General features: G+C 38.1%; 1 protein-coding gene across 3 annotated transcripts in view; it reads left to right on the top strand.

The window, feature by feature from the left end:
* LOC129874143 (uncharacterized) overlaps positions 1-14284 on the top strand; it is a 42674-nt gene extending 28390 nt beyond the window's left edge. For 2 of the 3 annotated variants that reach the window (XM_055949385.1, XM_055949384.1), the window contains exon 10: positions 13606-14284. In XM_055949385.1, coding sequence (XP_055805360.1) covers positions 13606-13872 — 267 coding nt within the window. In that variant the 3' untranslated portion in view covers positions 13873-14284. Of the gene's footprint in view, positions 1-4557; positions 5051-13605 lie in introns of those variants that run through there. The other variant, XM_055949386.1, reaches the window with a different exon arrangement.
* The last annotated feature ends 2598 nt before the right edge of the window (positions 14285-16882 follow it).

Raw genomic sequence — 16882 nt, 5'->3', positions numbered from 1 at the left:
AATTTCAGTTCTTTTAGTAGCTTTCGCAACCACAAAAGTTCACAGACACCCTGAGGCATAACTCTATACTCTACTTCAGCACTTCATCTAGCAACTACACTTTGCTTCTCCAAGTGACTAATCTCCCTCTCACAAGTGTAAAATAACCGGTTGTAGACCTCCTATCATCTAGATATCCAGCCCAATCAGCATCTGTAAAAGCTTCTATACAGAGGTGACCATGTTTGGCGAAAAGAAGACCTTTTCAAGGAGCAGATTTCAAATATTGCAGAATGCAAAAGACAACTTGCACGTGAAACTCACGCGGATCATGCATGAACCGGCTTACCATACTAACTGCATAAGCTATGTCAGGTCTAGCATGTGAAAGATAAATGAGTCTTACAGCCAATGTCTGATATTTTTGTCTATGAACCGATTTCCTATCCCTGCTTGTAGCTTGTGGTTGCTCTCAATTGGTGATCTTGCTGATTTACAACCTAACATCCAGTTTCTTTCAATAGATCTAGAATATATTGCCTCTGAGAAATGAGGATTCGTTTTCCTGATCTAGCCACTTCAATTCGCAAAAGGTATTGTAGCTTCCCTAGATCCTTGATATCAAACTTCTGAGCCAAGAGCTTCTTTAGCCAAGCCATCTCTTCTTTGTCATCACCTGTCATCAACATAAACTATTAAAAGAGTGATATTACCCTTGTGATGTCTTATAAAGAGAGTGTGATCAACATTGCTTTGTTGATAACCAAAAGAAAACATAGCTTTGTTGAACCTATCGAACCATGCTCTGGGAGACCGTTTTAGCCTGTATAAAGCTGTATTCAATCTACACATCTTTCCTTGAGTTTTTTCACTATCAAATTTAGGATTAGTCTCCATATACACTTCTTCTAAGTCACCATGTAAGAACGCGTTTTTTACATCAAACTGTTGCAATTCTCAATCAAATTTGATTGCACAAGATAACAAGATGTTGATTGTGTTCATCATTTCAACTAGAGTAAATGTCTCATGGTAGTCCATTCCATACATGTGAGTGAATCCCAGCTACCAATCTGGCCTTGAACTTCTCAATTGAACCATTGGCTTTATGTTTCACAGTGAACACCCACTTTCAGTCGGCCGATATCTTGTCTTGTGAAGGAACGACTAATTCCCAAGTATTATTTTGGCTAGAGCCTTTATTTTTTCAAGCATAGCTTCTTTCCGCTTGAGATCTTTGAAAGCTTCCCTCCAATCTTGTGGAATAGACATAGAGGAAATGGACAAGGCAAAACCTCTATAGGAGGGGGGACAAGGAATCATAAGACATAAAGTTAGAAATAGGATGCTTGGTACAAGATCTGACCTCTTTTCTTTGAGCAATAGGTATATATATCTAAATCACTCATAGTATCAAAGATTAGAAGATGACTCACCAGAGGAAGAGGATTCTTGGCAGGAAGTAGGCTGCATGATGGCTTCTTCTATCTTGTTTCTCCTTGAATAACTCATCAAATCAGGTTTATCCAAACGTCCAATAGTCTCTTCCTGAACAATACATCTTACCGTTTCCTTCTGACTGATGAAACTCTCCCTTGGAGTATCTTCTGACTGATGGAACTCTCCCTTGGAGTAGGGTCATAAATAAATCCAGAACTAGGTATCACCTCGTCTGTTTCATTACTGCCCCCTTGAAGAGGTGGTTGAGTTCACTAGGAGAAAAAAATTCAGCAGAGGTTGTCTCTGACAAATATGCTTGAGCTCTCATTGAGTTGACTCGTTTTCCTCCATGACCTATAGAGGGTCAACCATGTAACTTCCAACAAGTTTCCTTGGTATGTCAGGACTTCTCACAATAATCACAATGTAAGAGATCTTTATCATAATTGGTGGCCTTTTGGTGCTCACGAGAATCACTAGCATTTAATCCAGACATCTCAATTTGTGTTGTGTAATCACTAGTAGCCAACCGAGACTTCTCTATTGGTGTTGTGTAGAGCATAGCACTCCTGCTTTCTTCTTGCTGGACATAGGAATATGCCTTTTCAAGAGAAAGAAAAGGGGTTTTACCAAGTACTTGAACCCTTATCTAGTCATATTAATTGTTCAATGCGGCCAAGAAGTCATAGATCTGCCCCTTTACAACCAACTTTTGAAAGAGTAAATACATCAAATTTCACTTGGCAGCAAAACTTACTTTAGCACTTTAACTACACAGGCATTTAAATACCCTCTTTAAGAACTTTGAAGTGAATTAAATACCACCCTGAGATTGTAACACCACTCTCACCCGCCATATTATATTCATGTAAGCACTACGTCATCAATTTTTATTTCTTTTTAATTTATTCACCATTTTTTCTTAAACACTTTTTAAATTTAATTACACTAATTAATTAATTAAAAAAATACATTTTCATGTATCAAGATTTAAAATGTGGGCCATTTTCATTAATTTTAGTTTATTAGTGTTAAATATTTTTAATTAGTGGGCCCCATCTTCTTAAATCTTTTCTCCTCCACGCCCCCCTCCCCCTTTCTCTTTCTTCTTCCTTGTTTTTCATCATTTCAATCTTCAATGCTTTTTTTTTCCTTCTTCACCCACCATTAAACAATTTTAAAAAAAATAACTTTAGAGGAGAAAATTCATTACAATATTCACAGTATCTTCTTCGAACCTTCCCCACAAATCTGCCCTCTCAGAGAATGACATTTTTTGAAAGTCAATCTTTTCTTGACAACTCAAATAAAAAATGAAGGTTAAAAATTTGGTATATCCATATTTTTTGCACCACAAAACAAGAGAAAATCAAAATAGGTCACTCAAAATTCAAGAAAGTTTACATTTGTGAAATCAAAGTCAATAATGTAGAGTGAAATCAACGTCAATAATATGGTGTTGGTGTTGAATTTTATAGATTATTAAAGGGATAGTGGAATGAAAATAGTTGATAGAGGTAGGATGAAGATGGAGGAAAAGGTGCTTCAATGGAGAAATAGGTGTATTGGGGAAGACAACAAAACAAAGAGAAAAATTTTTATTTTTTTTTAAAAAAGGGACCTACAAATTTCATTTACCTCTAATTAAGAAAAGTTACATATTTTTTAAAGAGTTAATATATCAGGAAAAAAATATTAAAAATGGTAGTTATATATTGGCCAATAAAAAAATGCCATGTGTACAATTTTATAAATTCACCTTTTTTTCTCTTTTTAAAACTCTTTTAGGAGACTGAGTACACTCAGCCACGTTACTCCTTAAGGGGATATTTAAATCACTTCAAAATTGTTAAGAGGGTATTTAAATGTCATGTAGTTAAAGTGCTAAAGTAAGTTTTGCTGCCAAGTTCAAGGGGGATTTAATGCGACTGTTGCCGAGATGAGAATGTTGAGATGGATGTGTGGGCATACCAGGAGCGACATGATTAAAAATGAGGCTATTCGGGACAAGGTAGGAGTGGCCTCGGTGGAAGACAAGATGCGGGAAATGCGACTGAGATGGTTTGGGCATGTGAAGAGGAGAGACACAGATGCCCCAGTGCGGAGGTGTGAGAGGTTGGTCATAGATGGTTTCAGAAGAGGTAGGGATAGGCCGAAGAAATATTGGGGAGAGGTGATTAGACAGGACATGGCGCAGCTACAACTTACCGAGGATATGACCTTAGATAGGAAGGTGTGGAGGATCCATATTAGGGTAGAAGGCTAGTACATAGTCTCATTATTCTTCCGTATTAGTAGGCGCATTAGCGCACTATAATTTCTTGTGCTCTGATTTCTATTATTATCTATTAATTTCTGTACTTTGATTACTCTATTTTATCTGTGTCGCTTTCGTTATTTGCTTTCCCATATCGCTTTGAACTTCTTAGTCTTATCTGACCTTTTTTTATGCTTCTATTGAGCCGAGGGTCTCTCGGAAACAGCCGTTCTACCTTGGTAGGAGTAAGGTCTGCGTATACTTTGCCCTTCCCAGACCCCACGTTGCGGGATTTCACTGGGTTGTTGTCGTTGTTGTACTCTTTCTGAAATGTTACTGCATCCTTGGTACAATCTGCTTGGAAGTCTTGATAATAATCTAGCTCTTGCCACAAACCATTCAATTCAGAAAAAATACTAAAAAATTGACATATCACCTTGCTTTGTGCCATGAACTTTGTTATGGATCTCAAAGGTCTGAGCATCATTCCTTTGCGTGAGTAGGTGAACTTAGTTGCATCAGATTTTTTCAACAGTGTCTAGCAATCGATATTGTCGGGTAATCCGGGGTTGCGTAGAGTTGGTAAGCCATGACATGACAAGCGAATTCTCTAAGTACCACTGGCTATAGGTGGGATCAGAGCCAACTTCCTTTATTGAGTGGCTCTCTCTGTTGACGATAAAAGCCATGGTCCGGGCTTGGTTGTCTGAAATAAGCGGTAATTTTTCTCAGTCGTAATCCTATTAAATGCCACATGAAGCGCGTGATTCCCCCAGATTCCTTAGTTTGAAAGGCTCATTGACCCTCTAAGATGAGGAGATATAGGGCAAAGAATATTCATGATATTCCGAAAGATTTATGTTTATTCGCTTTGCTTGCAGAGCGGTATACCGGAAAAAAGAAGCAACAACAAATTCAATTACAAAGAAAAGAGAAGGTCGATTTAGTCCCACGGGTTAGGTGCTTAGCTGAAGGTGGAATAGGGGCTTTATAGGGGTCCTTACTCAAGGCTAGTCGCAAGAAAGCAAACTAAATGGCTATCCTGGTAAGAAGATGAATCCTGATTATGCCAAATATGAAAGCAATCAAAGGAAGGGGTAGAACATGTTATATTTTTCCGACTCTTTCAAGATGAAAATAGAGGGATTGACTTAACATCATCTTCAACCAACCTCCACCGTACTTTCGGTGTGACCACTAAAGAATTGCTTATACACTAAAGAGTTGCTTATATATGTTTACTGAAAGACCGACTTTCATTCATTGTCATTACTAAAAAACTAAAAAACTGCTTATATGTATGATTGAAGGAACGGGACAGAAGACAACCAGAACCATATCCTTCACATACTCCACCCCTTTTTTCATTACTAATGGAATATCCTTTAAATTTTTATGAAAACTGGAATGAAATGATCTTGTTTTGTTCCTCTGTTGAAAAGAGATGTCTTGAGCAACATAGAGACAAGGAGCGTTCAACCACTTGACCCTATGGAAAGGGTCCAACTCTTCTCAGATCCAAATATGTGCCTTCACCTCATTGAAGGTTTAGAAGCCTTGGACACCAAGAAGGTTCAATCTGCACCTGAAATCTATGAGGTTCACCTACCCGGGTTACAACATTCCTTTCGATTGCACCTAAAATCTCTATTTCTGCTAATATTTCATGTGTTTCTATTTATGGTTCTTATGGAGCTACATTGTACAGTGCAAATATTCTTAAATAAACCACCTAGCAGCATGCTGATGGTGTTATATCAATGTTTTGGAAGGCTAAAGGGCGACAAGGGCCTGCCTCACGGAGGCGAGAGGCAAGACACTCACCTTTTTGAAGTGAGGCGCCAATTAATACCAAAAAATCAAAAATATTTCATTGCATATATAAATAACCAAATCTCAATAGCACTAACATATTAACAAATATTTCAATTCAAAACAGTATACACCTAAACTGAATTGGGCAGAAAATAAAATAAATGGACTAGAAAATGAAAAGAAAAAAACTGGCAGATTCACAGAAAATAGAAAACAAAGGAAGAAAAAGTTGTGCACAGTGCAGCTGTAATTACTAGTTAATGTCAGAAACAGAGGGAGCGGAGGAAGAAGAAAGAATAAGAAAGGAGAAGAAAGACTGCTGAAAAGAAGAAGAAAGACTGCGGAAACAGAGGAGATAGAAGAAAGGAGAAGAAGAAGATGACCTACCTTTTTGTCTTTTGCAGCTGAAGAGAATGAAGGTGAAGAAGAGAGCTAAGTTGACTCTTATTAAACCCTAAAATCGCGTTTTAACTTCTAAATTGCTGCGTCAGTTTTTTTCCACAAAAAATGATGACGGTAACCTTGCCTTGCCTCGCTCCTTTTCGATGTATGCTCGCCTCTCCTCTCGCATAAGGTGCTAAGACGAGCGCCTTACACTGTGTTATGTAAATAAAAAAGAGTCTTAAACAAAGTACAAAACAGAAAGAAAGAACAAAAAGAAATGAAAAGCTAAGTCTGTTAATAGACAATAATCTTCAACAGACTATTTAATTTAAGCTAGGACCTTAAGCTCTCAAAAGAAGATTACTGCAAAAAACTCCTGCTTTGGTTTGAATTCATCATAAGGTTCTATAAATTCAGAACCTATGAATATGCTTCAAGCAGAAAGACATTGCATTTGTCAACTGTTTCTGAGCCTTCAGTGTCCATAAAGTCATCTTTCGAAATGATCTTGAAAATAAGACATCCTGCATCTAGTCCTTGTAAAACAACTCTGATTAGTAGCCTTTAACTTAGATAATCTGTGTCTTGTAGTACTGAGATTAACTGTTTATTGATCTCCTTCCACTAGGGTGAACATTACTGTTAGTACCACACATTGGATAGGAATTCATTAGATAGTTATCCATTCTTTTGTGGATTATCACAGGTTATCAAGTATGAACTGTCCTGTCCTGTGTAGTCACAATGAAACTGCTGCTTTTTGATTTACATTAATATAATATCAAACAGTAGGCATTACCACATTTGAATTAATGTGATAATTGTTTGCATTCTGCTTGTGAGTCTGGTTCCCTTCTCTTGATGGATTTGAATCTCAAACTACTGTGCTTCGTCTGTTATTAAAATCTTTCTTGCTTCTGATGGCATCTCCTGGAAAGTGTTAAAACTGTATGGTATTTTCAAAATCAAAAACTAGGTTAGCTAAAAATCTGCCATGTATTGCCCTCTCTTAATACATGACACATTGCACTTCGCCCTTATTTTTCCGGTGTTTGATTCTCTGCACGTCCATACTTATCTTCCAAGGTGTCTCCCACCTATGATCCTTCCAGAATTTTTCTCTCTGTCAATGAGTCTCTTTCAATTATCAATGGCTGTAGCTGATTGTTCATGTAGTATTCAAAGCCATCTTGTATGGCTAGAGCTTCAGCATATGTGTGCTGTGTCTGTCAACCTTCTTGCACTTGCGTACACCAATCTCCTCCACTATCCCTAACACAGAAGAAAGCAGTAGTAAACTAGGATTGTCTCTAGATGCCCCATCTGTATTGCACTTGAACCATCCTATAGCAGGAAAATTCCACTGCACTAACTTGCATTGCACATGTGGTCTGTACCCTTCCAAGAAATGGTAAGTGCTGGCCAATTGGATGACAAATTCTTCAACCAGGGGTACTTAACTCTTGCCAGCTGATACAGGTTATGATTGATGTTATATATCACTCTCTTCCTGATCATATTGCCACCATGTGTAATGGTATTTCTTCTGTTCCATAGTTGCCAGCAAACAAGAGCTGGAACTGCTTGACATTGTTTATAGTATTCAGAACGTTTTGTTCTTCCAGCATATATTACAGTTTAACACTTTAAAGTCTTACAATTGTTACCGTTAGGGTTTTCTCTTTTGATAAGATCAGTAACAATATTTTTGAAAGCAATACATGGTGTTTGTGAAGCACAATAGTTCTACACATTTGTAGAGCATAAAGTTTCAAAATTATTTTAATTTGACATGCAAGTTAAATGTTTTTGGCATACACACAGACGTGACTTTAGCATATTGATAGGGCTAATAAACATAAACATAAAACAATTATTTTTATTTTTAAAATTAGGTATATATACAAACACATATCAATGATAATTCAGATCTTAGAGCTTGTTTGGATTGACTTATTTTAAGTGATTTTAAGCACCCAGCGAAAAGCCATAAGTTAGAAATGCCTACTCATAGGTTTTGGCTTATAAGTCACAGACTATAAGCTCAACCAAATAGGTTCTTATTCTAGATATACTTATATATCTTTTTGGTAATTAGATATACTTATATATCAATATCAATAGAATAAGTTAACTAGACGTAAAGAATTGATTTTCGTACCTTCCAAGAAGAAATCAAGGAGAAAATTAACCTTTGTATCTAATTTTTCTTAGAAAATAGGATATTTATTTTTTATAGACATCTAAGGAGAGGACTCACATAGATAATCTCTAGGATCATAAAAATAAGTTTCCATAATTTTTATTTTGCAAAGAAAATGGTTCTGTTCGTTATTTTAGAATATCATTTGACAAATTAATACATAATTATCTATCTGGAGTAGGAAAAATATTTTTCAGCATCAAAAAATAATTCAAGAATATGAAAAAAAAGTCAGATATTTAATTTCAAGCAAAAAATAAAAGAGCCTCACTCTCCACCACAAGCTTCAACCAAGAGTGGGCTTCGCTAGCGACCTAGGGTGGTCACCTTCGCCCAATAGGTCAGCCCGACCCAACTTGTTGAGAAACTGGTCTACCGCGACCCAATTCCAGTTTTCTACACTTTTTGGCCATTTTCATCCAATCAAAACACAGTTTTGTCCCAAACATATTTTAGGATTGGTTTCAAGCGTTAATTGCTCAAGAAATCGTTAGTATAATGCCAAAAAATTGATCAAAGGCGAAACACCAGCAGATCGTATGAAAATCCGTCCAAAAGTTTATTTTCCAGCCAAATTTCTTCCATTGAACACTGGGTTATTAGGACTGATTTGATCATCAAATCCAAGAAAAAACATTCAAAACTTGATTAGTTTTGTTTTAATCAAACCGCTAATAAACTTTCTTGACCCAATTTTTGGATGATAATCACAATGCTTAATTAGTTTTGCTAATGAACATGTGGATAAGTGATTACCCAGCTCAATTTGCATAAAAATTGTATGAAACACGGATTATTGAATTTTGTGGTTAAGTTTGTGATAATAAAATCTTAAAAACTTTAAAATTAATATCTGATTAAATACATGAACAAAAATTATCATATTCATATTGTTGGAAAGCTTTTGACGAGCTTTATGCAAGCCCTAAAGTTTCATGCAAATAATAGGCAAATACAAACATGAAACAATGCAATTAAGTTACGGGAATAACATATTAAAATCCTAAAAATATGTTTTGCATACCAATCATGTTGACAACCAGAACACGACCATATAGCTCTGCTACCAAAGTAGTATTTCAATTTAAATACTAGTTTAGGAGACTTATGGGTTTATCCTTGAAGAGGTGGACCGATAACAGGTTAATAACCACGAATTGAGTCACTGGTTGTCCGTCATCCGAAATCCCCACGATACTGCTGGATTCACTTTGTCCATAATCTAGATACCCTATTGTGATGCAAGGAAGTAGTAACCCGAGTCGTCATGTCATTTGAATTCGGACCATGATGACATCTACTATAACCTCCGAGTAGACAAGCCAAACTCAAATCACGCCAAAGTCAAACCTCAATTTAATTAAATAATAAATAACATAAGAAGGCGGAAGCAAAAACAATATAATAAAAGAATAGTCGGGCCAGAGCATAGATATTTAAGTACAATACAAAATATACAAAAGGCCCGATAGTGACAAAAATGATGAACTGACACTAGATCAAAACCCCGGACCTGGTGTCACCTATACCAGAGCTATTAAGTACAAAAGCTGACAATATGTATAAATATACAACGCAGAACTGACTGTCCAAAAATACAAAATACAAGTTAGAGCAAAAGAGAGAATGTAGCAAGTCTCTAAACCCCGGAAGCTCACCACAATCCGAATCTGGCACCACTACGCATGATCAGGCACGTGCTGGGGTCGCTCGAACTGGGAGCTGCATCCAAAAAAATGCAGAAGTGCAGTATGAGTACTAAAACACAGGGTACCCAATAGGCATTAGGCCGACCGAGCTCAGAAAGAATAAATATATAATAGGAGAAATCCATCGGTAACCCTCTAAAGTTGGCACGAACTTTCACTTAGACACCTCAACTAGGCTTTGTTCATTTTAGACACCTAAAGTAAGGCTCCAATGTGTCATTTTGATACTTTTTTGACAATCACCAAAATATATTAAGTGTGTGTAATGCACTCGCCTGACGTGTCAAAAACAATAAATTAAATAAAGACACGTGGCATATATATATATATATCAAAAATAATTATCAAATAATGACTTTTGAATAGTAAAATTGATCAATAATTTGATGACATGTGACATTTTTTAATCCAAATAATAATATTTTTAAAAAATAAAAATTAACAACTATTAACCCCCACCCCCACCCTATCAGTGGTCTTCCAACACCACCCATCCCGCCGTCGTCTTCTCCAACCCCACCCACTCCAACCCCAACCCCTCCCCCACTCCACAGATCTTCTTCTCCTCCAATTCCAGATCTTTATCGAGAAGATGAACCATGGTGTAAGAGAGAGATTTGGGGATGTGGTTTGAAATCACGGAAAAAAAATTAACTTCTTAGGAATCGTTTTGAAATAGTCTTACAAATGCTATGGAAACTTACAGTTGGCTCCTCTGTAAGTAAAGAATGAAGTAAAGTAATTTTTTTTTAACCTTTAAGCCGAAAATCCTTGAATTTTAGCCAAATGGGGTTTCTCTATTATGCTTCTGAAACTTCAAAAAAAAAATTAATCAAAACTATTTGTAATCAAATGAAGAAGAAGAACAAAAAAAAATAAGAAAAAACGTTGTTCACGCGCTTAAATGGGTGCAACATACGCAATGTGCCAAGTCAGCACAAAGTGTCAAAATGACAAATTGGAGCCTTACTTGAGGTGTCTAAAATGAACAAAGCCTAGTTGAGGTGTCTAAGTGAAAGTTGGTGCCAACTTTAGGGGGCCACCGATGAGTTTCGCAGCACGAGATACTCATAACATTAAGATAGAAGCATAAACCATAAATATGGAGAAAGAGGGTATGGGAATAATCATACGGTAGTCAAGTAAGCCCATCCAATCATGTAATCACATCAATAATCTCAACTGATAAAATATCAGTGAAATACACATTGTAAACTTGTAACTAAGGCTCAATATCCTCCAAAAGTATCATGAAGCGCCCAAAATTCATGCCTTGAGCTTCTCAATAATAGTAGTATTAATAGTGACCCGAATATGTATCTCGGGCCGCCTGTAATTCACACCTCGAGCTTCTCAATAATAAAATGCCACAGTTAAATAAAATATCACCGGTATTTCCTTAATAAAACCTTACCTTTATTCATCATTCAAAAATTCTTAATCTCATCATTTTATTCTTTATCTCATCATTTTATTCTTTCTTTTAAAAGGGTTTTTATCTCCGGCAAGGTAAATAAGACAAATAGCATGTCAAAGAGTCATATAACACTCACCTGAGACTCCGGTGTACCGAAAGCATGGCCTCGGGCTCAACATTTCAATATCAAAAGTAAGTAAGACATAGGCATAAATTGAAATTTCATCAAAAGGCAACCAAAACCAAGCAAGTCAAGCAAACGATAGCCTATGTTCAATTCACCTAGGGCCCAACATTTCAATATCAAAAGTAAGTAAGACATAGGCATAAATTGAAATTTCATCAAAAGGCAACCAAAACCAAGCAAGTCAAGCAAACGATAGCCTATGTTCAATTCACCTAGGAGCAAGCTCTAAGGATTCTAATCGATGCAAACAAGCCAACATATCACCTAGACTAAGGATCCAACGACTAAAACTCCAAACTAGTCACTAACGATGATCATCGACTCTAAATTTCTCAATGGGATACAACCCCTAAATCACCAACCTAATCATGCGCTACAACTCAAAATATACCAATTCTAACCAAGCTAAGTCTAACAAGAGTAAACCATAATCTATCTCAAAGCCGAAACTGCACACGAACCACTAGACTTGAGCCTTTCCTTTTTGGGCCACCTCCAAATGATGCCACTCTCTCAAATTGTTAATGAACACATCAAAACAAGGCCAACGATAACCATATTGCTATAATTAAAAATGAAACTAAAATCGGGTTAAAATTCGACATTGAGACCCGCGAACGAAATCGAAAAACCAACTCCGTCATAAGGTCCCAAATAACTCAAGGAACTTGTGCCCCAAAAATGTGCACATTCCAAGCACCGGAAAAGCTCAAACAACCCCACCAAATTAAAGCCCTAGAATAGTTCAAAAATGCAAGAAACAACGAAATTTACGCGAAACTTACAAGGTTTTTAGGCCCACAAGAATTCCCAACACACCGGAACAAAAATGATCGAAAATGGCCAAGAATTGCTCTCCAAATCACTCTTTTTCTAAGTCCCAAAATTAGACTTAGACCGTTGAAAACGGGCATTTAATTCACTCGATTCAAGGATTTTTTTCACCGTGATCGTGAGGCTTTGGCCCGCGATCGCGAAACCTGAACAAATTACCCTTCGCGATCATGGCACTCATCTTTGTGATCGCGAAGACCAATGACCCTGCTCTTTGCAATCGCAGCCCCTAGCTCGCGAACGCGAAGGGAAAAGTGGCCTGCACCAGCAGTTCAGCTGGTGCTGAATTTTGAGGAAGGGATTTCTCTCCGATGGATGTTCAAAATTCATTTGGAACCCCGCGAACACAAACGGACTATGCTACCCAACCAGAAACGGCATTTCAGACTCAATGGACTCGACAGATTTTCCAACGGAGGTTGTTTCGCTGAAATGTTGATTTCCAAAAAGAGCATTCAAAACGCACAAACGGCCTAGAACTCATTCCGAGCACCTCGGGAAACTGAACCAAAGGTCGTTCCAAACCAAACTCGATGTTTTGGAGCTAACCGCGCTGACAAAATTTTCATCCGAACGCATTTACTCAAAATGTTGACCGAAGTCAAACTTGACTAAAATTTCAATGTTAAAACGACAAATCGCACAAACTAAAAATGAAGACTCCAAAGTCTAACCAACCTTCCTTCTAGACCAAAATAGACCTTCCGAAGCTGATGGAACCGTCAGAATTTTCATACAACGCTCGAATCTCTGGATGTTGACTAAAGTCAACTCTTTCAAACCTTAAGCCTCAAAAATGGCCAAACCACCTCAAAACTCAACCGTCCACCCATCCCAACATCATATAAGAGCTATAAAGAAGTTACGGAAAGGGATAAAATGGTAAAAATACGCAAAAGCACGAAAATGACCATGAGGGTCATTACACGTCATCTGTTTCCCATCAGAAACTTTAGGAAAAAAATGATTTCCCTACACTACAATGTTGTATTTATTGGCAATCGGTTAAAGTGGATGTCTAACTAATGGGCTAATGGCTTACTAGCACCCCTTACTGGTAGATCGGATTCAATATTTTCCCAACCTAGCAAAAGCTGGACTTGAAGAAGCTCTAGAGATTGGATGTTGGTGCTGTTTTTTTACAGTAATAATTGATTGACAACTTGAAGGTTCTAATTCCCTTGGTTACACCAACTTAAAGAGTTTAGAAGTTATCTAGATATCTACAAGTTCTGTCTAAGCTGAGTTATTGCACTCGCTACTTAAGGAATGTGTAAAGATCATTGTTAAGTTAGAACTTCTAGTTATACTTAGCTTGAAGTGTTTACTCTTGGCGATATATCTTACTGTTTGTTTCAATTTTATTTTCTTCATCTTTAGGCAACTGACAGGACAGCTCTTTTACTGGTGATAGTGGCCTTGTCTTTTGCTTTTGTGCCACTTAAACATTTGATTCTTTTTGCGTTCTTGGAGTCTTTCACATGCAATATGCCTCTGAGGAAAATTAGCAGTGAAAGAGATCTTCGACGGGTTAGAGAGTGGTGGATCAGGATACCAGCAGCCCCCGTGCAACTTATGAAACCCGATGACAAAAAAGACAAGATGAGTAAAAAACCTATATTCAGAAAGGAGAAGAACCATGAATGAAGATAGATGGCACAAAGTCAAAGAAAACAAATTTGACTTGGTAAAAGAGTTCCCGGTTTCTGTTATTGTGTTATTTAACTACATTAGTGATTGTGTAATATTCTTGAATGTTAATGCAAAACTAAGTGGACAGAATTGGATGTTTTATTGATTAATTGTACAATCTGAATCGGAAGTAATATTACTATCTAAAAGCTTTGGCAACTGAAAAAAAGAGTGGAAATGAGAGAGAACCAGAGAACATTGGAAGAGATGGATACATGGAGATTTGCATGAATAGTGTAGGTTAAGAAAATTTAATCGGCTCTCCCTTGAATGGCTGGGATTTAGTTTTTGTCCTCGTTTTTATAACTTGTGCAAATATAGTTTCATGTTTGATTTATATACATTGCAATTGATTTTTTTACTCTCACTCTTCTGCGCATGTCCATCTCTTCTTTAGCAACATCTTACCAACTTTGCTACTACACTGAGGGGTTGTTTGGTGTGATGGAGAAGACAAAATAATTTTGAATTTTTTTTTAGTACCCATCAATAGTTTGTTTGGTTACAAAGTGTGGGATAACTTATCCAGGATTAATAATTATGACTAGGATAAGTTATCCCTACTTGTGAGTGGAATATTAATCTTGGGATAGCTTATTCCGAGATAAAAATATAAAAAATAAAAGTACCTCTTAAACCCTCTTTTTGTAAGTCCCCGAAAATGTGAAAGGTCCTAAATCAAGGAATCAAGGATGAATTTTCAGAGAGACTACAAAAAGTGGCACCTGAAGCCGACCACAGAAGCTGTACGGATTGTGGTAAGGACCACGAGCCTTGGTGAGTCGTCGTGGTGGAGATTCAGACTCAGACTGCAGGGGATGAACCACGATGGACGACCACAGATTGTGGTGAGCACCACAAGCTGTGAAGCCCTCTGTGGTGAGCCTTTTCCCAGGAGTCCTCGGAGTTATGAAATGGTCCCCGGAGTCCAACATACGGCGTCAAATAGGGTCTTGTTCATGGTTGTGAAGCGCGCCACAATTACGAATAGGAGACTATGAGACGTTTAGGAAAGTTTTCACTTCTTTCAAATTTATGTCGTATCGTATAGTGTCCTAAGCCTTCCTCTAACTAACGACTCATTTTGTATTCTCTAGATAATGCCTCAAGGAAGAGCACCTCCAAGAGCAAGGGTTAGTGATGAAGATGAAGCTCCTCCGATTCCTGACGTCCCACATCAAGAGGAAGGGGTAGCCCATGTCGAGTTTCGCAATCATTGTTGGCTCAAGCCGTAGCCAACCAAGGGCATCAAGATGTATCTCCTCCTCAAATGCAAAATTCGGCCTCTAGGATTTAGGGATTTTCAAAGGATGAATCCGCCCAAGTTCGATAGTTCTAAACTAGATGAGGATCCTATGGAGTTTATCGATGAGGTGTACCGAATTATGGCCATCATGGGTGTGCCATCAATGAGAAGGCTAAGCTAGTGGCATAACAACTCAAAGGTGTAGCTCGAGTGTGGTATAAGCAATGGGTTTTGGAGAGGGATGAAGAGATGGGGCCGATAGGATGGGAAGAATTCAAAGGTGCCTTCCTAGACCCCTTCTTTCCATTGGAGTTAAGGGAGACCAAAATCCAGAGTTCATCAACCTCCGCCAAGGGAGTATGAGTGTGAGGGAGTATGCCCTCAGATTCACGAAATTGTCAAAGTATGCTCCCTTCATGCTATTCGACCCCCGTTCTAGAATGAACAAGTTTATCTCCGGTGTCTCAAGCTTGGTGTCCAAGGAGTGCAAGACGGCCATGTTGGTCAAGAAAATGGACATCTCCTGGTTAATGACTTATGCCAAACAAATCGAAGAAGAGAAGTTGAGGGAGAGGTCTAGAGGATTCAAGAAAGCTAGAGTAGATGGTGGAGGATTCAACCCTCAAATGTTCGGTTATGGTAGCAATGGCTAAGGCCAAGGTGGGCAATGGTTTATGGGACAAGGATCTTTAATACTCCTCCTCCCAAGTTTAACAAGGATAAGGGTCCTAATCCAATGGTCCCAAGAGATAATGTTGGTGCCCAAGCTTTTCCCCCATGTAAGAAGTATAGGAGGACCCACAAAGGGGAGTGCTTGGCGGGCTCAAATGCGTGCTTCAAATGCGGAAAACCGAGTCACCATGCTCGGGATTGTAGAGGTGGTGGGGGTGGTAGGCCTCAAAGCCAAGTTGCTCATGGCCAACAAGCTCAAGGAGGTGGCCAACACACCAATTGTTTCTATGCGTTGCATGGGAGGCAAGAGGTTGAGGAAGCACCAAGTGTTGTTATTGGTATGTTAAAGGTCTTTACTTTATGTATATGCATTGTTGGATCTGGGTGCAAACTTGTCATTTATTACTCCATTCTTAGCTAATAGGTTAGGCATCTTCCCCAAAATGTTAGTAGAGCTTTATTGGTGTCTACCACCATGGGTGAGTCGGTTGTGGCTAGAAAAGTCTATAAGGGTTGTCCCGTGTCCATCATGCATAAAGTTGTTCCTTGTGATTTAATAGAGCTTGACATGGTGGATTTCGATGTTATACTTGAGATTGATTGGTTACATGCATCTTATGCTTCCATAGATTGTAGGACTCATTGAGTCAAGTTCCAATTTTCAAATGAGTCCGTTCTTGAATGGGAGGGTCGTAATTCAGTGGTGAAGGGTAAGTTCATCTCTTGTCTTAAGGCCCAAAAATTAATTGTTAAGTGTGTATTTACCACATAGTGAGGGTTAGGGAGTCGATTTCGAAAGTCCTCCTCTTGAGTCGATCTCTATAGTCAATGAGTTTCCCGATGTCCTTATCGATGATCTTCACGATGTCCCTCCCGAAAGGGAAGTTGATTTTGGTATCAATCTCCTCACCAACCCCCAACCTATCTCTATTCCTCCTTATCGGATGGCTCCGACAGAATTGAAGGAGTTGAAGAAATAATTAAAGGATTTGTTAGAAAAAGGGGTTCATAAGGCCAAGTATTTCGCCGTGGGGTGCTCCTGTTCTA

Source organism: Solanum dulcamara, chromosome 11 (assembly GCF_947179165.1).
Source record: "Solanum dulcamara chromosome 11, daSolDulc1.2, whole genome shotgun sequence".
NCBI classification, from domain to species: domain Eukaryota; kingdom Viridiplantae; phylum Streptophyta; class Magnoliopsida; order Solanales; family Solanaceae; genus Solanum; species Solanum dulcamara.
This window is presented reverse-complemented; position numbering and strand designations above follow the sequence as displayed.